This window comes from Mustela nivalis (assembly GCF_964662115.1).
Source record: "Mustela nivalis genome assembly, chromosome: 4".
In the NCBI taxonomy this organism is placed as follows: domain Eukaryota; kingdom Metazoa; phylum Chordata; class Mammalia; order Carnivora; family Mustelidae; genus Mustela; species Mustela nivalis.
Window position 1 is genome coordinate 28,020,874 of NC_139023.1, and position 22,254 is coordinate 28,043,127.

At 43.4% G+C, this 22,254-nt stretch overlaps 1 protein-coding gene across 6 annotated transcripts in view; it reads right to left on the reverse strand.

The window, feature by feature from the left end:
- ATP10D (ATPase phospholipid transporting 10D (putative)) overlaps positions 1 to 22,254 on the reverse strand; it is a 105,157-nt gene that overhangs the window by 5,647 nt on the left and 77,256 nt on the right. For 4 of the 6 annotated variants that reach the window (XM_082728358.1, XM_082728360.1, XM_082728357.1 and 1 more), the window contains 6 exons: positions 16,927 to 17,236; positions 14,007 to 14,083; positions 12,928 to 13,053; positions 10,212 to 10,412; positions 4,230 to 4,310; positions 2,705 to 2,809 (listed from right to left, as the gene is read on the reverse strand). In XM_082728358.1, coding sequence (XP_082584484.1) covers positions 2,705 to 2,809; positions 4,230 to 4,310; positions 10,212 to 10,412; positions 12,928 to 13,053; positions 14,007 to 14,083; positions 16,927 to 17,236 — 900 coding nt within the window. The remainder of the gene's footprint in view (positions 1 to 2,704; positions 2,810 to 4,229; positions 4,311 to 10,211; positions 10,413 to 12,927; positions 13,054 to 14,006; positions 14,084 to 16,926; positions 17,237 to 22,254) is intronic. The other 2 variants (XR_014311075.1, XR_014311076.1) reach the window with 1 other exon arrangement.

Below are 22,254 nucleotides of genomic sequence, written 5' to 3' on the forward strand. Positions count from 1 at the left end.
CTTTCTTCCTCAAATGTCTTTCCTTCTCATTGAACCCTACTGCCTGATTTTTTTTTTTTTTCCCCTTAAGATGGATTTTTGGCAAAGGAGATAGCAACTTGCCGGAGCTGAGCATTTCCATAAACGGATACAGTCACAGTCAGGAGGCTCCGGGTGAGAGAAGACGGGGCGGTGGGAGGCGCAGGCGAGCTGAGGAGCCGGAGCATGAGGGAAGCCGCCTCACAGCCTCAGAGGGGCTGACTCTTCCTCACAAGGGACGTTCGGAGGCTGTGAGCACGGGCCTCCCCGGGCGTGAGAAAAAGGGCCTAATGATGCGACCTTGACATAACAGACACTGTTCTCGTGGGCACCTGACTCTCACGCTCCCGCTTCCTAGTGAGGCTCCCCGGCACCGCGCACGCCGTCGCCACCGCGGCGCTCCTCTAACCAAAGCCCGGCCCTGAAGCTGAGGAGACAGAATTCTGTCCCCAGGGACGAAACCTGGGGCACCACGAGGCAAGGGCAGAAAGAAAAGGACGTCAACCAAGTCTGAGCAGAGCAGGGCAAGCCTGCCCACTAGTTTGTTCCCCGGATGTCTGGAACCACTCTGGTTCCTTCGGGATGGTTTGGTTTGGTTTGGTTTGGTTTGATGATGGTTCATATATATATATATATATATATATATATTTTTTTTTTTAAAGATTTTATTTATTTTACAGAGAGAGAGATCACAAGTAGGCAGAGAGAGAAGGGAAAGCAGACTCCCTGTTGAGCAGAGAGTCCGATGCAGGGCTTGATCCCAGGACCCTGAGATCATGACCTGAGCCAAAGGCAGTGGCTTAACCCACTGAGCCACCCAGGCACCCCTCTTCAATATATTTTTAATAACTTTCCTATTTGCTCAGGTTGCTGTTGCTCACAACCAGTGAACCTAAACTGACACTTTATGTGCTGGACCCTTTGGAACACTACTAAATGTCAGAATCCATGACAATTCCTTAGGTAGTGACCCAAAGTGCCTATAAAACTGTATAAAATTAAATCAAACTGATATTAAAACAATGCCCAATAATTTAGTTCTAGAGGTCCCTTTACTCTCCCTAGATGGTATTTCCAGATTTTTAACCTTTTACTGTACTTTAGGCTGATACACTTTGATTACAGCAGGTTATAGCAAGGCAAGTAGTGCCAAAAATATTCTTTAGAAATTATGACGCTTTAGAAATTATTATAGTTTTATAATATAACTGCACCTAACATTTAAACTATAACCTCATTCAGCTATTTCTGTTTGAAATGCATTCACCACCAAGAAGGTAAATATACCCCAAAGACTGGTTAGTCATTTAATCATTTGTTTATCCATTCAAACATTTTTGAGTACCTGCTGTGTGTCAGTCCGGTCCTAGATTCTGGAATATGGTGATTAACAAACATGAACCCTGCCCATCACAGAGATTATAGTCTAATGCAGAAGACAGGAGTCAGATACTCACATAACTCATGAATAATAAATTATTATTGGGGCTATATAGAAAAACAAGAGGATGGTATGAAAAAATTAGATTAGGGAAGGGTTCTTGGAGCTATTCTTGCTGAGACCGAAAAGTATAAGTAAGCTGGGTCAAGTGCAAAGAACCAAGGGAAGAGGAAGAATACGTCCCTCAAAAGATAGGATAAATGCTAAGGACCTGATGTGGTCATGAGCTCACTGTATCTGAATTGCTCAAGGAAGGACAGTGGGGCTCCAGCCCACGAAAAAGTGGAAATGTGACTGGGGAGAAAAGTAGAGGCATCACTGCACGAAGTCTTGAAGGCCAACTTAGGGCTTTTTCATTTTACCCCAAGTACAAGGAGAAATCACTGAAGGGTCTTACCCAAAGGACAGCAACAAGGTAAGATTTGTGTTTCAAAAGGATGGTTCTGGTTGTTTTGTAGAGGACGGCTGGAGGAGTCTAGAGTAGAGCTGGGCGGGAGGTCTAAGGGGCTGTAGCCATGGTCCCAGGAGTGGCTATAGCAAAGACAATGGCAATGGAAACGGGTGACGGGCCTAAACAATCACAGAGGTGGTGCATTCTCCAGAGATGGGTGGCATGTTCTTCATCTGCAAAGGAAGGTTTACAACACACTCCCACTATCTGAATCCTACACATTAGCTTGCTGCAGACAGCTACCAAACAATCATTTTGATGAAAAGAATGAACTATCATTAAGTCAGCATCAAGGTAAAAAAAAAAAAAAAAAAAAAAGACCTAGATTTAAATAAGTGGTAAAAACTCTGGAGGGAAGAAAACTTAAGTTTCTTTTTGTAACATGAGACATTTTATTGTGATAAAACCATCACTTACTCATATCAATATACGAGGATCATGGCATGATGCCTCTCTTTAGTTGAGTTGAAAGGCATCAGCATGATCTCGAAGAATGTTGGTCACTGAAAGGTGATTGTTTCTCCAGCTTGACTCATGCCTCCCTGAACCATCTACCAAGGATACCACCAAGGAGCCAGGTATTTTCCACTTTCCCTGGCTATACATCAATCTCAACATAATGGCACTCAACAGTCAGCAAGAGAGCCGCCATGAATCACCCTTCATATCTGGCGTCGTGACTCCTCTCGTTACCGTGTGTCTTCTAGGCATTTCGGGTTTAGCACAGTCACTGCTAATAGAAGACATTTCCCCAAGCACTTTTAGGCTATTTCAGAGGCACAAAAACCACTCACCAAGCTCTTGCTCTCAATCACCAGGTGGAGGATAATGATGAACAGAGCAGCTGTGTTCAGGGGGTTTCCAAATGCAAAGATGTCAATGTCTGAGCCCTGGTAGGTCTATGAAGAGAGAACAACGGGCGGTGATCTTGGAGATACTCAAACACTCAGTGATCTTGGATACACAAGGTTCACAACAAAGCTCTATCTGAATCCTACACATTAGCTTTGCTGATTGATCTTGGATACTCAAACACTCAGTGGTTTGAGTATCATCCCTTTACTTTATAGCTCAACTGAGGATGGAGTCCCTTCTTCAGTGTTGCTAATAAGGGGTTATTTAGGATACACTTGAACATTTCTGAAAGAGAGACCAACTCTTGGGCCATCCTATCTTTGAACTTTTCAGTTGAAACGCCTCTTTATCCTGAGCCATAATTCATCTTCCTGGAAACTTTTATTTACACTGCTGGCTCTTAGAGCTGCAAAACCCTGAGGCAGCTATTTAGACTATCCTGAGGGGCGCCGGGTAGCTCAGCTGGTTGAGCGTCTCTTTTTCCTCAGCTCAAGTCGTGATCTTGGAGTCCTGGGATCGAGCCCTGAGTTGGGCTCTGCGCTCAGCACAGTCTGCTTGGGATTCTCTCTCCCTCTCCCTCTGCTTGTGCATGTGCTCATTCTCTCTCGTTCTCTCTCAAAAAGAAAAAAAAAAAGGCTATCTTAAGTATATATCTCTGTAAGTAAATATCCCCTCCTCTCCTATGTATATGTCCTCAAGTCTTTAAAGTTTTCTTCCAAGGACACAATTTTCTACTCGCTCTCTTCTGCTTACCTTCAGGTTGCCTGATCTGCATTCCTCTTGAAATGTAGTATGCCCAGAATACTCTAACGAGCAAATTAGAGTCATTTTATTTAAATAAAGAACTAAAGAACAGAGGTTATTAACTTAGAAATTATCAGTTTTTCACCCATCATCATCAAACCAGTGTTTTCTTCTGGGTAAGGGGTATATGGGTGGGCAGTTAGATTATGCTGCTTTGTGCTTGGTTTTTGCCTGAATTTTAAAATTCATTTTTATACATGTTTTGTTTAGTCACATCTCTTCTATTTTTCACCTATAAAACAGGTTTTTTTAGTTTTAGAGAGACTGTTTATAAGAATTTTAATTCTACAAATATCATCCTAGTGGATTTAGCCCAGCAGTCCCTAATAACTGATTTCATAGTCTGACTTGGCCTCTCTGATTTTGACTCTTCTCATTACATGCCTGGACTCTCAATTTTATCCAGGTCATTTACAAAAACTATCAAGCAGCCCAGGGCTAAAAAGGAGACTCATGAGGAGTCAGCTATGTACTTCTCTCCAAATTTAATCCACGGTCTAACATATTTGGGGGAGGACGTTATAATTTAGTAGGTTAATGATCCATTTGACTATATGAACAAGATACCCTAAAATATATCAATTCTATATGCTGATACCAGCAACAAAGAAGCATCACCGATTCATTAATAACACACACTTTAAGTGAATAAGGACTCACGTAGTAAGGCACAAAAAAGCAGACCAGGCTTTGATAAAAGGCATCCAGCAAGGTGATCCAGAAGGTAAGGGGTAAGTATGCCTGAAAATGAAAAGAGACATTGTGGAGGGATTAACAAGAGTCAAAGCAAAGTCAAGGAACAAGGGAAGCCAATAATTATTTTTGCTTCTCTGAGAATATTATATTCCTTTATTCTCTCACTCACAAAATAGGTGGGATTTGTAAACATGGTAGAAGAATACGGCATGGCGTTGAATAATAGGTTAAAAAAAAAAAAAAGTCCATGGAGGACTTCTCTTCAACTCATGTCACTTTTATCACTGAATCAACCTTAAATCTACTTGAAATAGGGATAGTAGTACTGAGTTTCCATTGCCTATTGATCAGAAAGTGCGGTTTCAAAAACTACTCCAAACCCATCCATTTCTGTCTCCTATTCTCCTTCACCAACAACTGTCTTTATGAATGACCGAATAACCACCTGACTGACTTCATTGCTTCTTCTCCTATGCCTAATCCAGTCTTCTACAGCAGTCAGAAGGTTCTTAAAGGTCATAAATCAGGTCGTGCCATCTCCCTAATTAATCAAACTGACCCCCTCCAATGCCTCCAATGACGTCCTGCTGCATTCCAATACAATGTAAGTTCCTTCCCACGGCTAGTAATGTCTTGGAGGATCTGCCTACTGGAGCCCCTGCTCTCCAGCGTCGCACTCTCCCATGCTTACCCTCATCCACTATGGTCCTACCACAGGCACCTTCTGTTCTTCAAACCTGCCTGACCCATTCTTTCCCTGGAGCTTCCCCTGTGCTCTCTCTGCCTGGATTCTTTGCCCTGGACCTCCCACGTGACCTTCATTCACATACCAGCTCCATCTCATCCCAGACCGGTCTAAGAGGTATGCCCATCCCATCAGTTACTACCATGGCATGTGTAGAACTCTCATCACCATCGGAACTAGTTTTATTTGTTTATCTAATGATTTTCCAGTTCTTTTAACAGAATGCACACTTCATAGAATGGGGGGTTGATTTTTTTATTTAAGTGATTAAAACAGTACCTGGTACATAACAAGTACCCAATAAATATTTGTTGCATTAATAAACTATTCCTAATAACTTTTCATGTGCTAAACTGCTTCTAACCAAAAGCGTATAGAAGAAAAGAGAAAAGTTCAAGTAGAGACATTAATCAAGTGATGGAAAACAGGTTTTCTTTATTCTTTTGGTGATCAGTAAATATTGATTAAGTGAATGCATATTTTAGAATAATGTTTGTTACTTGGGTTGTATTTGTTAACATCAATTTCAAAATCGGTTATTTAGGGGCGCCTGGGTGGCTCAGTGGGTTAAGCCGCTGCCTTCGGCTCAGGTCATGATCTCAGGGTCCTGGGATCGAGTCCTACATCAGGCTCTCTGCTCAGCAGGGATCCTGCTTCTCTCTCTCTCTCTCTCTCTCTCTGCCTGCCTCTCTGTCTACTTGTGATCTCTCTCGGTCAAATAAATAAATAAATCTTAAAAAAAAAACAATTATTGATACACTTTCTTTTGTGTTCCTTAAGTATTATATTCCTGCTTTCCTCAGAGTTCACATTTTAACACATGGGAGAAGGGAAGGGTGGAGGAAAGATTTAGGTACCAGATGGGAGCATTTCCACTCTTGATAAAAATGGCTCATAGTTTTTAGCAACTGCTATTAAAACTACTGTTCAAATAAAGACCTCGTATACATAGTAATTCCTGAGATCCTTTTGGAGATTCCAACTGCCATAAGAAGTCAAACTCTCTCTCTCTTCAGAATGACGTCATACTTTATGTGGAAAACCCAAAAGACTCCACCCCTAATCTACTAGAACTCACACAGCAATTCAGCAAGGTGGCAGGATACAGAATCAATGCACAGAAATCAGCTGCTTTTCCATATACTAACAATGTAAGTGTAGAAAGAGAAATTAAGGAATCATTTCCATTCACAATAGTAACAAAACCCGTAAGATACCTAAGAATAAACCTAACTAAAGAGGTAAAGGCTCTATACTCTAGAAACTACAGAACACTTATGAAAAAAATTGAGGAACACACAAAAAGATGGAAAAACATTCCATGCATGGAGTGGAAGAGTAAACAGTTAGAATGTCTATCCTTCCCAGAGCAATTTACACTTTCAATGCCATACCTATTAAAATAGCACTGGTGTTTTTCAAAGAGCTAGAACAAAGAAATCCTAAAATTTGTACAGAACCAGAAAAGACCCCAAATCGCCAAGGGAAAGATGAAAAAGAAAAACAAAACTGGGGGCATCATGTTGCCTGATTTCAAGCTATATTACAAAGCTGTGATCACCAAGACAGCACGGTACTAGCACAAAAACAGAATAGAGACTCCAGAAATGGACCCTCAACTTTATGGTCAACTAATATTGGACAAAGCAGGAAAAAAATGTCCAATGGAAAAAAGACAGTCTCTTCAATAAGTGGTGCTGGGAGACCTGGACAGCTACACAGAGAAGAATGAAACTGGACCATTCCCTTGCACCATAAACAAAGATAAACTCAAAATGGATGAAAGACCTCAACGTGAGACAGGAATCCATCAACATCCTATGACCTCTTCGCTGACACTGGAAAACAGGTTTTCAAACAAAAGCCACCTCTGCCTGAATGTAGACATGTGTGCACAAGGATTCTGAGGCTGCTTTCAGACCCAGGAGGAATAACAGAGGGTTATGGATTCCTAGTGATATTTGCCATGGACAAAAATGGCAACACATGTATTACAACCTTAAGCGAGTCTTCTATTTCCGTAACGTGTTCTTGGTCTTATTTCCTTCCAAATGTGAAAGAGGATGACATTTCCTTGGAAATAGCCAATTGCCTTCTAAATAACAGAGTTTTATAAATATACAAATTCTCCACATACGTTTTTCTATTCTTCAATAGACTGCACTTAGAATTTTAAAATCTATTCCTTTAAAAAAAAAAAAAAAAACTCTTCATCCTCTGGAAAATCAAAGCAATGAGGATTTGTTGATTCTAATATTGTTATTGTTACTATTCCTTTCCCCTGTATTTTCTTTTACTATTTCCTCCTTAAAAATGATGGGACGTTTTATCTTTCTTCATCCAAAGGTTCATGAAAATCTACGCAGAAGAATGATCAAATGACAGAAGACAAGAATCAAAGGGGCAATCAAAATGCCACTGGACAGGAGAGAACAATGTGGGCATAAGCTAAAATTTAACTTCATCCTTCTGGAGGAATGGTCGTTGCTCAAAAAACCGACAGCAAAAATGGCAAAAGTGCAATTAATCTCCAGTCATGTGAGTAAGGGGGCTCTGGAAGCAAAGGAGAGGAGAAGATAAATGAGAGGCTGGAGAGGTGAGCTCATGGGATCTCCCGGAATCTGAAAGGGAAAATGTGGGCACAAAGTCCAAGCCCGGAATGGCAACTGTGGATGAGGAGAGATGGCTAAAAGATGATCGCTTCTCGGGAGGGAGGCCTCTGCTGCAGCCTTCTCCTTAGGGGAGAGATTTTATAACCCTGGAGAGTAGATTTCATGACCCTGAAAGCAGGAAATGGCACAAGCATAAAACAGAATTTGTTTGAAGACCAAGTTCAAAGAAAGGACATTGAGTTTACCTCTTCTGGAAGGTAAACTCAATGAAACCCATGACCTTATATCAATAGCCACATGCTGGGAATCCACCTGCTACTACCATGTATTACGAAACTGGCCTGCTGGGTAGAACAGTGTATGCAAAGGATTGATAACAGGACTCAACAAAAGGAAGCAGTGACCTCAAGTCTTCCAAGGGTAAGAACCAATCATGGTCTGTACAAGTGGGTTTTTAAAAACAAGCTCTAACATCTTTGAAGGGCTCCCTCACCTCTCTTTCCCCCAACAGACCTGGAATTTAATTTAGGTCGGGGGGTACAAGACAACCTTCATTAATAATAATACCATTCCTGCATCCTGGCCTTGAACTTTAAGTCAGACCAGATTCCTCTAGGAAATCCCCATTTAGTTCCTTGATCTGAATGGACTGGATGATATTAAAGGATCATGAGAATTTCTTCTTTCCTGAAAGTTGGACGTGTGACTTCTCTGTGTTGGCTGTGGCAGGTACCTGTGGACAGTAAGTTACTCCCCAGCCTGGAGAGGAAGTTCAAGTCAGAATAAAGTTAGACTGATGAAAATAAACACATTTTAAATTTGGGATTTCCTCAAATTTCTGGTTAATTTGGGGGGAGGGAGTAAAAATAATAATATTGAGAGCTTAATATGGCTGGGAACTTTTATCTTACTTGATCCTCATACCATCTCCTCAAAGAAATGGAAGTACAGGGAAGTTAAATCATTTACCAAGGTCACACACCGCAGGCCGAGAATTTAAACTCCAGCTACACCCGTTCTTTCTAACTGATGTGGGTCAGTGTCTTTAGAACAGTGAGTGCAGCAGAACTATGGCAGGTCTGATTTTTGCCTGCCCTCTACTTCTCCCCAATCCTTCTCCTTCTTCCCAGTGCTGTCCATGAGATTGAGCTCTGTCCTCAGGAACAATAAATGTCCCAGGCCTGGTCAATGACAAAATGATCTTTTTTATCAAGCCAATTTGAGCTGGTTTCTGTCACTTGCTGCTGAAAGGGCCCTGACTAATGGAGTCCTCCTCTCGAGAGTAGAGCATCTGATTACAATTCGGGGATACCTCAGCTTTGCTCACCTATAGGGTCCTGGCCTTCCTTAGTCCCCATGATCCTGACCATGCACTTGGGAGAGCACTTTGAATTTCTGGCCATGGCATAGCATAGTGGAGGCAGGAGGAGACTGAGGGACTGAACACAGCGCCAGTGCTCTTTCCGCAACCCCATGTAATGGTGGAGTTCATGGGCTAGAGATTCAGAGCTCCCCCGCACCGCCCACGAACTCTGTGACATGGGCTCATTCCTGAAAGCTCCTTTCTGTGCCTGACCGTCCTCGTCTACGAGGTGGATAACGATAGCACTTACTAGCAGGGTCGTTCTGAGGATTAGATTTATGTATATCAAGCACTTAGAAGAGTGCCTGGCATATAAGAGACATTCCATAAATGTTCATAAGTGCTCTATTAATTACTATTAATTCTGTAGGAGATAAATTAGGAAAGAGTTGTGAGACAGCCAGCCAGGGAAAGAAAATGAGAAAGGGGGGACAGGTAGACTGATAGCATGAAGATCAATTAAGCAGAGGCAGGGTCTGGCTTTGGCTTCAGGGCGAGGAAGCCACGCAGATCGCACCACTGTACTGCAGGAAGAGTAGAACCTGGAGAATTTAATTTAGGCTTTAGAACCAGACTAAGCAGGATTCATATCCTGCCTCTGCGGTTTTTTCTTTTTTAGCTGTGAAATTTTTGGAAAAATTATGAGCCCCTTTGAAATTCTGATTCTTGGGTGCCCGGGTTGGCTCAGTGGGTTAAGCCTCTGCCTTTAGATCAGGTCATGATCTCAGGGTCCTGGGATCGAGCCCCACATCGGGCTCTCTGCTCAGCAGGGAGCCTGCTTCCCCCTCTCTCTCTGCCTGCCCCTCTGCCTACTTGTGATCTCTCTTAAGGGGAAAAAAAAAATTCCGATTCTTTGTCTTAGAATGGGTACAATATGAAGTTCTCCCTCAAAAAGTTTTGTAGAGGAAAATGAGGCAGAGAAGGTTTAGTAGCTCGCACAAGAGACGGCACAGTAAGGTTTAGCAAATCCTAGACATTATGAATTGTAGGGCTGAAACGCCCGATTTTTTCAGGTAAGTACCTAAGACCTTTCAGAGTCGTACCTATGTTCACCTCAGAGGCAAGTAACTTCATATCTGCCCCGTCAGCAGAGGTGTTCCAAAACAGCCACAGTAACTTTAAGCAGCCCCGAACGTACCACACTATTTGAGCTGGGCTCGCTAGAACGTGCTCCGGCTTGGACAGTGGGTGCGTTTCAGTCCAAGCATTTCTGCCTTGGCACCTACCTCTGATTTCTGGCCACTCTTGTAAAGTTCCGGCAGCTGTAGGAGGGTCTCTGCAGACACATCTTTCTCCAAGACACCATAAATGACAGGAGGAGCGGAAGTGAAAAGGAGGTTGAACAAGATCAAAACCCAGTAGTCAGTCATGGAAGTTCCTGAAAATCCACAAAAGAACTGGTACCAGAAAAGGAGGTTCACATAGGCCTAGGGACACAAGAGGGAACATTTGCGTCTTAGAAACAAAGAGCCACATGTGTGCTATGAGCACACAAGCCACCTGCTGCCACTGTCAGCTGTGTGATCCCGGCCTTTCTCTCTCCCTTAGCAAAATGGAAGACCACAACTTACCTTACTGTCTTTTGAGGATACGTGTTTTATTAAAGGAAAACATGACATACATATACACACATATGTACACACATGCACGCAAGCCCCTTCCTGTGGAGTGCGGGCCCGGTTCTCACCCTCTTAACAACTCGGGAATTACTGTGGCCCCATTTCACAGATGAGGAAACTGAGGCACAGACCGGCTAAAGAACTTTTCCTAAGTCATCTGGCTCATCAGTAATAGTTGTGAGACAGCTAGTTACACAGTAACAGAGCCAGTATTCAAACCAAGGCACCGCTTCTGCATGGGGCGATCCTAGCCCCGTGCCTGGTACATAGCAGGCACACAACAGATTTTCATCCTCCTGCTTTCTAGGTTCAAGATTACTTTTGAGTGGTGCCAGCAGGGTGGCCAACCATCCCACTGAGCTTGGGGATGAGGAGCTTCCCAGGACATGAGTTCTCCCAGCTAAAACTGGGACAGTACCAGGCGAACCAGCACGGGGGTCCCCCTAGAGGCTAGAAACATACATTCTCCAGGGGTTCCTCCAGTGTTTTGCCTCAGATGAACGGGGTCTGTGACTGCTAAAGCTCTGTGCCTTCAAGCAAGGCAGGCCCCAGGAAAGGCCCCTGGACTTAAGTTTAGGAGTTGTAGTCAGGGCCTGAAGACACTTCCTACTGCTTTTTTTCACTTTAGGCCATTTTCCGAACCTTTCTGAATTTTGATTTCCTTGTCTGAAAATGATAATTATACCACCTCCGAGCTTACTATCAGGATCCAGTTAGAAGGTGCTCACGACCTGTAAAGTGCCTTACAAGTAGGAAGACGGTACTGTCGGCATTCTAGACACAGAGGTGTACTTCAGGATAACAGCTACGATCCTCAGGACGGGGTTTCTTAAATCTAGGGACTATGGACACACCCCGTGCCCCGCTCCTGGAAACGTATCAATTCGGGGTACATGTGTTTTGCGGAATGAATTCATAGTCTTCTTCAGTATCTCAAAAGTCTTCTAAGACCTGAGAACCACAGTCTCAGAAAGACAAGTTACTGGAATGGCTTCTGGTACTGGCCTTTTTCTCTATAGTTTACAAAACATTCACTGTTTTGCTAGGTAAGTAAGAGGCAGAAGTGAGTCAGGAGAGTATCATTGTGAACAGCCACCGAGGGTTTCACAGCGGAAGACCCAGGGTCCCCGATCCCTGGTCATGGAGTATCTCCTGATACTCACTGGCCCACTCTCCAAGAGCGTATGACACCCCTCTTCCTAATACCAGTGTTCCTTACTTTTTGGGTTTAATCTGGGCTTAAAAGGAAAGGGGTGGGGGTGGGATACACCACAAGAGGAGAAGGTAGAAAAAGGCAAAAGCATTTAAAAAAAAAAAATTGGGAAAGAGAATCCTCCCTAAAAGTTGGTGACCACTACCAAGTCCTGGAATTAAAAAAAAAAAAAAAAAAAGCTCATTGTGCTGCAGGACAAAAAAAGCAAAATGTTCTGCTCACCAAGACACACACATATACAAGCGCAGATCTAAATGACACATTTTGGAATACATGTAGAATGACCTGTTAAGAAGTTGGTTTTTTTTCTAAAGGTAGTATTTCAAGAGTAAAATATACTGATGTTCACTATTAACACACTACCTATGGACCTAAATCTAAGAAATTTGGTCTAAAAAATCATGACATATTTACATAATCACCTGCCTAGAAGGAACTTTAGGGAAGCAATCTAAGGTCAACACGATCTTGTAAAAGAGGAGACCGAAACTTAAACAGCATGCCAAAGATCAGACGCTAGGACTTCTCATCGAATTCTGCCCCTTGAGGAATGACACAGTCAAAATTAAGTTCTCTAGCCACCAAATAACTCCCAAGCACAAATACATTTTACAGGCTTGCTAGAGAATTCTTCATTTGTGAGTGTCAGCCGGCTACGGGCTAAGGCGTGAGCTGGGTTTTCAGAGGCCTCCGTGTCTTCCATATGCAACACAGACACCCGTCTGGGGACGGCAGATAGTTTTGGGTAGCTCCTGGAAAATGGAAGCAAACCTTTTCATTCTCTACTGACAGATGGCCTTAAACATTTCATAATTCTGCTTGTCACCACCTCTCCATGGAAGGTCAAAACCTGGGTCTTCAATGAACCAGACAGGACTTAATGGGATGGAGAAGCACAGGGAACAGGAAACGCCAGCAGAGGGACGAGCCCAGCAATTTGCTGTCATCGGCTGAACCGACATAAGCACATTCCCAGCAGGAGCGCTCCTGCTGTTCCCGGAACCTCAGTAAGCCAGGCAGCCTCACGCAGGGCACGTCCTCTCCATCCCTTCGGCAAGCAGGATAGGAAAGTGAGGAGGGGTTAGGGACGAATTTTCTGGGGCTACGTACCACATTCTTGTAGAAAAAATAGAGAATCATATTGGAGAGTCGCGTGTAACACCAGTGCCCGTGGACCAGGAGGAGCTTGCCCAGATGCTTAAACTGAGCGATGGCAAAGTCGCTGGCCATCACCGCCTGCAGGGGCAACAGGGAGAGGCCACGTTCACGATCAGACACGTTCACAGGGACGACGCAGCTTTGCAGCCTGACCACCAGCGGGCTCCCACCAGCCCAATCTGTTGTTCAAACCAGCACAAAACAGAGCAACCCCAAACAGAAACTCATGAACACAGAGCGGTAGTCAGCCTTCCAGCATGGCCCCAGGAAACAACAGCTCTCTTGGGCCACCACTGGTGACGGAATTTCAGCACATGCACTTTTCTGGAAAGCGGCTCCCTTAGCGAGAACGCCGCAGGTTAACCTCGGCATCCGCTTCTCCTTGGGGAGAAGAACGTTGAAAGTATTGTAGTCACGACTTTATGTAATTGTAGAATGTGCCAGGGAAAGAGGTAATTGAATTTCTTAAGTTTTGCAGAAATATCCTAATTTACAATTCTCTGAAAACCCTAAGCCTCACGTCCTGTCTTCCTCCAATGGTGTGTGTTCCGTACATGAAAAGCAGTTTTTGGACAAGCTTTTATCTGACTTTTGTGCCTAAAAAACTATCCAGTATGCACAAGACACATCTCACACACACACACACACACACACACACACAAATAGGACACTCCTCTCTCCCTCATTCTCAAATATCATCTTCTTCCCTCCCTTTTTAGGTCTGTAGATCTTTATTCAAATCCTTAGTAGCTTTCTTCAGTGTCTAAAGTCACACAGTTATTTCAGGGCTAAATATATGTATTATTATGATCTAGAGGAACTATATATTTTAAACTGAAGGAGCACACACTCCAAATTACCCAGGAAAATGCCCCAATACCCACAAAGTGAATAATAGACACACTTCCTGCCTCCTACTCCTGATCTAGCCACGGCCAGCCTCACTTTACTACCAAGATTTCCCTGTGGGAATGCTGCCCTTGGATAGGCAGGTCAAGTTCATGGTACTTGAGTGCATGAAATCCACTCACCTGCATGCCTTCTTGACCTGAGATCCCAATCCCGATGTCTGCCACTTGAATCATGCTCACATCATTGGCACCATCGCCTTCAGGAAGCCAAAGAAAAGGCAAGAAACACAGGAAGGGTAAAGAACAGAGGCAAACTTTGCAAAGCAACAGTGACCACTCAAGCAAACAAATCCTTCAACGTTTATCCCAAGTCTGCAAGTTACCTGAAAGCTCATGAAACGGACATTGCATGCATCCCTCTGCCACCAGGAAGAATTCTAAACTTAATAACGCCTGAAAATCCTTCACGCAAAGGCACCTATCTGATCTCCCCCATTTCGGTGCCATTCACTCTACTTTCAATTTTCCAGATACCTCTGCTCCTTTGGGCCACTGCGCCTGTGGTTTCTGCAGCCTTGGACACCGGCCTCATGGGGCTGAACTTCCCTTGTCCTTGCCCTCAGCTCAGATGTCACTTCCTCTGGGAAATCCTTCTCATAGTCCCATTATATTAGATGCCTCTTCCTGAGATCCCCGTGCCATATCATATGCACCGTATGATCTTATGGTTGTTATATATTTCTTGGTCTCCCCAACACTATGGAAGCTTTTTAAGGGGAAGTATTACATTCCTGTTGGTAATGAACACTTATTCCCAATAGCCACCAACCATTCACCTGTTTTCAGTGCCCTGATTTTCCCTGAGAACGTTGAGGCCATGTGGTTTGTTAGGATGAACCCAAAGCCCCAGATTTAAGGTGGCAACTAACCCAGGCCTAGACAGTTAGCACCGTCTGCTCCCTGGCTCAGAGATGGGTACCAGACTCAACTGATGTAACTGACATGTCCAGGGGTTCTAGTTCCGGGAACATCTGGATCTAGGGGCTTGAACAAAATCCCTTATTCTGATACTTTACTCGAGTAACGTGAAAAAGAGCTGCTATCTTTTCACTCAGGTTGTTAATAGGGTAGGATGTAAGCCTAGGAGTTTGGGGGGCTGTATCAGCACACTGAGGGGAGACGGTGCCCGAGACTAAAAACAATCCAGGTGGAAACAGAGACTGTAAGAGACGGCTGAGTCCTCATCTTGCCATTTTCCAAACTCTGGAGTAGCTCAGAGATTACCGTGAGACTGGTTCTCTCCTCCACGTATACTCATGTACTGGTGATCCTGTCTAAAATCAAGATCTTAAGTATCACCCAGATTTATAGTTCCCAAATTTCTAACTCCAGTCAGCCCCCAATTGCTACATTCCAGACTTTGTATCCAGCTGCCTGACACACCCCTGCTTAGATCTCTAATGGACTTTTTCATACTTAACATGCCTAAGACCCAGCTCCTGATTCCCCCGGCTCCATCTTTCAGAGACAAAACCCTACTTCCCTTAACTTCTTCTATTATATAACATTCAAATTCATCAGCAAACGTCGCCAGCTCTTTCTATGACCTGACCATGTTTCCCCACCTCTTCTGCTCCCATCTGGGCTCAAGTCACTGCCAGCTCTTGCCTCAATTATTCCAGTAGCCTCTCAACTGGTCTCCTTATTATGTCCTTGCACTTGATCCTGACTCTTCAACACAGCAGCCCTGTGATCCTCTGAAACGTAAAGCAGATCATGTTCCTTCGCTGTTCAGAGTCCTCCAAAGACTCCTTATCTCATCAGATAAAAGCCAAACATTGAGGCATCTCGGTGGCTCAGTTGGTTGAGTATCCGACTCCTGATCTGGGCTCGGGTCATGATCTCGGGGCTTGAGAGTCTGAGCCCCAGGTCAGGCTCCGTGCTGGGTGTGGAGCCCGCTTAGGATTCTCCCTCTCCCTCTGCCCCGCTCCCCTTAAAAAAGAAAGGCCAAAAACTTATAATGGCCTCCAGGACCCTACATGATCTGGCCACCTGTCATCTTTGCCCATCACTAACCTACAGAAAACCCTTCCCTTTGCTCCATCTGCTTTGGCTTTGAACATAATAACTTGGCCCATGGACTTCACTTTCCCTGTCCTCCCCAGGAATGCCTCCCCTCAGAACTCCCATGGCTCCCTTATCATTCTCTTCAAGTCTCTGCCCACACACAGGCTTCTCAGGGATATTGTCTCTGAAAAACACTGAAGTTAGCAGCCCTCCTCCTGTCCCCCCAGTGCTCTATATCCCCTGGCTCTGCTTTTTAAAAAAAAAAAATAGCATTTGTCACTACCTGATTTATATTTATGCCTTTTTCGTTTTGTTTCATTTTTTTACTCTATGCCTCCTAGTGAATGTAAGCTCAAGGAAAAAGTACTTTGTCAATTGTATACAGTCTTTTATCTCCACCGCCTAGCAAAATGTCTGATAAACAGAAGGCACTCAATAAATATTTGTTGAATGAATACTTAAATGATTTGTTCATGCCCCTGAATTTAACTTTCCTGAAGGTGGCACTTCTAGACTTTGCAGTTCTAGGATTCAGTACATTTATTCTCCTTGAATTGACTGATTTGGTGATCGGACAAGCAACCCAAGGCCCTACCTTATTGTTTTCTTTCTTATTTGACAGAGAGAAACACAGCAAGAAAGGGAACGCAAGGAGGGGGAGTGGGAGAGGGAGAAGCAGGCTTCCCACGGAGCAGGGAGCCCAATGGGGGGCTTGATCTCAGGACCCTGGGATCAGGACCTGAGCTGAAGGCAGACGCTTAATGGACTGAGCCACCCAGGCGCCCCCCTTATTGTTTTCCATGTCACATTCCTACTCCATGGCTCATAGCAGGTGGTCAAATAGGCACAGAAGAGAAAGGGGGTTAGGAGTAGAGGGCAGAGAGTAAGAAGGGAGAAAGGGTAGAAAGAACATGGGTGTGGAAAAGGACAGACAGAAGGGTAAACAGGGATTTGGAAGGAAGGACAGCCAGAAAGCAGCCCCAGGTGTGGCAGGAAAGAGAGCAGCATGCGGCCGGTCCCCCTCCCCTCTCACCGATGGCCAAGGTCATCACGCGGAGATGGCTGCGAACCAGTTTCACCACCTCGCTCTTCTGCAGGGGGGTGGCTCGGCAGCAGACCACGGCCTGACAGCAGGCAGTCAGCTCCAGGAACTGCCTCTGCAGACTCTCCTGCAGAGCAAACTCCAGGGCCTTCCCGGTGATGACGAGGCCAGCCCGCAGCCCGGAGTCCTGGGTGGCCGGAAGCCGGGGCAAACCCTCCCGCGGTGACGGTGGCTCTGGAGAGGCTGGATTCTTCTCCTGAAGTTCTTTCAGAATTGTGCTCATCAGCCTCTCACAGGCATCCTAGAGACAAGAAGCCAAGACAGTTAGCCCTAGGGCTCCCTTGATGGCCATATCCGGGTAATTGATCATTGTCATTCTTTAGCAACTGCTGTGTCAAGGCAACCCCAGGTAGTAAATAATCAGTTACTTCCGAAGCCCTCCCAGCTCTTCCGCAGAGACTTCCGTGTCTCTGTGGGCACCAGGTCATAGGACAGAAGACCTCTCACCCACAGTGCTACGACTAAAACTAACTTAGAATTTCTTTATTTGTACAATTTCCCTTCTCAGATAGGCACCCTTGAGAGTCCTCTAATCCTTTTCTACCACTATCTGCTTGACTTTAGGCAAATTATGTCACCTCTTGGAGCCTCAGTGGGTTAAAACCTCTACCTTCAGCTCAGGTCATGATCCCAAGGTCCTGGGATCAAGTCCCACATCGGGCTCTCTGCTCAGAAGGGAGCCTGCTTCTCTCTTTCTCTGCCTGCCTCTCTGCCTACTTGTGATCTCTGTCTGTCAAATAAATAAATAAAATCTTGAAAAAACTGCAAATGTCTACACATCGTAAGGTCCTTGTGAAGAATGGGTAAGAAAACACATGCAAAAGCTCCTTGTGTAGGCAAGGCACAGAATTTAAAGCAACAGTTAGCACTGTTACCTTCTTTTGGATTCCACATTCATTCATTCATTCATTCACTAAGTATTGAGAAACCACTTTATACTAGAAAACATTCTAGGCCCTGGGGATTGGCCAACAAGTGCAAAAAAAATAAAAAAATAAAAAAATAAAAATCCGTGCTCTCATGGAGCTTACGTTCTGGTTGAGATGTTGTCAGTGGTGTTGGTCATGTTTGGTTTAAATGCATCTCTCTACTCTCCTCACCCCGACAAAGTCAGAAGTACTATGAAGATAGATATCATTTTTAAATTTACTTTTGTAGCCTTCACAATGCCTAAAAGAGAGTCATATCAGTCACTGAATACTTACTGGATGGATTCTACTCAAGAAGACTAACAATAACACTATCCAGTAATTACTGTGTGAAGGGACCACCAACGACAGAACCTAACAAAATCCAGGAGCCCTGAATTTAAGTTTAGATGTTAAGACTGAAAGAAAAGAAAACAAAACACCAAAAACTGAAAGTTTATTCATAAGTGAAGCCCTCACTCGGAGGTCATTCATTCTTATTTCAACTGCTGCTTAATTAAGCATTTCTCAGCCCACGACAAAATCAAATGGATTGGGAAGAAGTAGATATGGATACGTAGCATGACACAAGAAAGACTTCATTAACTACAGAAGCTACACACAAGACCTCCAACTTTATTTTTTAAGATTTTATTATTTATTTGACAGAGAGAGCACAGCAGGGGGAAGGGGAGAGGGAGAAGCAGGCTCCCCCCTGAGCAGAGAGCCCAACACGGGGCTCGATCCCAGGATCCTGAGATCCTGACCTGAGAAGGCAGATGCTTAATCAACTGAGCCACCCAGCCGCCCCAGAGCTTCCGCTTTAAAATGGAGCTACCCAGCAACCTGGACGTTAGGAACAAATCTGACCCTATACAACTCAAAAACCTGCTAGGGAAAGTGTATGAAGACAAAGAAAACAAGCCCTTTATAGGCTCAATATATAATAGGAAAAAATTATTTTTGAAAACCTTCTAGAGTTTGGTTACATTAAAATGATACATTTAGAAGGTAACACACCCTGAAGTCATTGAAAATCAGCATATCAACATGAGATGATACTGAAGGTATACGTTAAGTGAAAAAATACAATACTATAAATACAACCTTTGCATACTCGTAGTGCACAGAATAAAGTCTTGAGTGGTTACCCTCCAAAATGTAAACCTAAATTATCCGTAATTTCATGATTCTAGATGCTTTTATCCTTTTGAATATATATTTAGTTTATAAATTACATTTTCATTATAGAAATATGTATAAATACACACACATACACACACACTCAATATCCTTATTTGCAGATTCTATATGTGTGAATTCACCTACTTGCTAAAACTGATCTGGAATCCTATAATCAGTACTTGTAGTGCTTTTGTGGTCATTTGTGGACATGCACAGAGAGAAAAATTTGAGTCATGTGATAGGACCTCTGCTGAAATCTAATGAGGAGATGCTACATCTTCTTACCTCAGCTCCCATACTGTAAATAAGTACCCTTTCCACTGTTGGGTGACACCTTTTCTTTTTTTTTTCTTCTTTTCTTTTCTTAAGATTTTATTTATTTATTTGACACAGAGAGAAAAAGTGAGCACAAGCAGGGGGAACAGCAGGGCAGAGGGAGAAAACAAGCCCCCCGCCAAGCAGGGAGCCCGACAGGGGACTCGATCCCAGGATCCCGGGATCATGACCTGAGCAGAAGGCAGACACTTAACTGACTGATCCACCCAGGTGCCCCGGTGACACATTTTCTGTATGTTTCTTTTTCTTCATTTCATCGTTTAAAATGGCCTCCAAGCCCAGTGCAGAAGTGCCATTGAGTCGTCCTATATATAAGAAGGTTATGACGTGCCTTGCAGAAAGAGGAGGCATGTTAGAGAAGCCTCACGTAGGCCTGAGTTATAGTCCTGTTGGCCGTGAATTCAATGTTACTGAATCAACCATACATATATAGTAAGTTGTTGTTAAACAGAAACACACACGGAACAATGTTATATACTGATTGGTTGACAAAACAAAAGTTGCGACCAAAGGCTTATGGGAACCTATACTTTCTCCAAGGGTAATAGTTCTGTATTCACTAATTCAGTGTTTAGGGCAACTTTATAGAATTTAACTCCATGAATAATGAGAATAACTACAGATAGATAAATACAGGTTACATAATACATAATACAATACAAAACACATGTGACACGTTTTCAGCTGGGGGTACTTAGACAAGTCACAACCTTTTGGAGTTTCAGCCTATAAAAATGAGGATAATTTTATCTGATCTGTGAACTTGTTATAACTGCCAAGGAAGATCTCGTATGTGAAAGTCTTTTATAACATGAAAATAAAGAGTTATTATCTCTGGAGAAAAGTTTAAATGAAATCATAAAAATAAAACTCAAAAAAATTAAATGATGGATCCTGAAAGGGCTTTAAGTATCACAAGGCAGTAAATGATCCATGATATGGGGGCCACCTGCATGGCTCAGTTAGTTAAGCATCCGCCTTAGGCGCAGGGTCCTGGGATCGAGTCCCCTGTCCGGCTCCTGGCTCAGCCTCAACCAGGAGCCTGCTTCTCTCTTCCTCTGCCCCCTCCCGCCCCCGGCTCATGCTCGCGCGCGCTCGCTCTAGCTCTCTCTCTCTCCCTCAGGTGTGTGCGCACGCGCTATCTCAAACAAATAAATAAAATCTTAATAAACAAATTATCCGAGATAGGATTCTATTAACCCCCTATTCTGATAAAACCCCAAAACTTTTATGAAAATGGAAACTGTGTAAAGTTTATAAGTGGCTACATTTATTGTAAACCAACTTTCAAATTTAGGAATAGGAGTTGATGGAAATTCATAAAGCTGAGTGACTACACTAAAGAAATGACCAGATGTTCTACTAGTTTCCGGGTGGCCCACTTAGGATGTCACAGATGTAATTTCTTCACTAAGTGACAAACCGGGTTCAATAATCTTTCTTTTTTTAATTCTTAGCATCTCCTGATGGAGAGGAAGGGAGAAAATAATAATTAATAATAATAATAATAGTCACTGAGCCCCTTCCATGTGCCTGGCATTTTATATACTTGGACCTGAGTCACCACAAAACTAAATTATGTTCACTGTGTACAGTTTTAATTATTTGGAAAATTCACATAAGGTGGAATAGCTTTCGATAGTAAAAAAATTTATGTTTTGCCTTAGAACAGCTCATAGTGGATACTCCATAAAGGCTTCTTGAATTGTAAAGTTTTAAATGCCTCTAACTATAAATTATGTGTTTACCGATACATTCTGCCATCCTAATGACTTTACTGTTCACAAAAGCATCAAAATCAAACATCAAGAATTGACTTTTCTTTTTTAATGTTCATTGAGCCCCTTTTCTCTGCCAGGCACTACATGTTTAGTTTATAATCTATATTTTCTCATTTCATGCCCACAATGACCCTATGAGATGGGCATGACTCTTACATCACAGGTTAAGTAAAAGGCCTGGAGGAAAATTCTCCAAAGTCACATATCTGATCACAGGCAAGCCAAGCACATGAACCAGGGGCCTACGAATCTTATGGCACAGCCATTTTATTTATTTATTTGTTTGTTTTTTAAGATTTTATTTATTTTTTTGACAGAGAGAGATACAGCGAGAGAGGGAACACAAGCAGGAGCAATGGGAGAGGGAGAAGCAGGCTTCCCACTGAGCAGGAAGCCCCTTGGGGGGCTCGATCCCAGGACCCTGGGATCATGACCTGAGCCGAAGGCAGACGCCTAATGACTGAGCCGCCCAGGCACCCCTAGCACAACAATTTTAGTGACCAAAATGACTAATGACAATTTTCTTGTGTTCAGCCTCTGCTGGTACTGGGCGCTGCCGGGTGGTTTTGCGTATGGCTCTCTGGGCCACAGACAACTGCCCAGGAGACCTCATTCTGTGTTGAATAAGGAAAATTCTCTTTCCTTTAAATGTATGATCTGGTTAGGCATTGGCTGAGGCCCGATTTTAAAACCACGGCTAACCAGACATGGCAGCCTGTGACAGAGCCCCAAGATGGGATCCGGATGAGAAACTCCAGAGGATTTCGGAGAGGCAGGTTGCTGCCAGAGAATGGATGTCATTGATTAAGTCTGACTATTGAGGAAGGAGGGAGGAAGGTTCTCCAAGCTAATTAAATAACCTGCACAAATTTCAGAGAATAGTACCATACTGGAAAAACTTTTTTAAATGCCTGCTTAACTGATTAGAACATTTGTGTTAGAGATTAATGGGGATGAGGCAGGGATGATTTAAAAAATAAGGTGGATCCAAACCTCTTAAATTCCTTCTTTTTTTTTTTTTTTAAAGATTTTATTTATTTATTTGACAG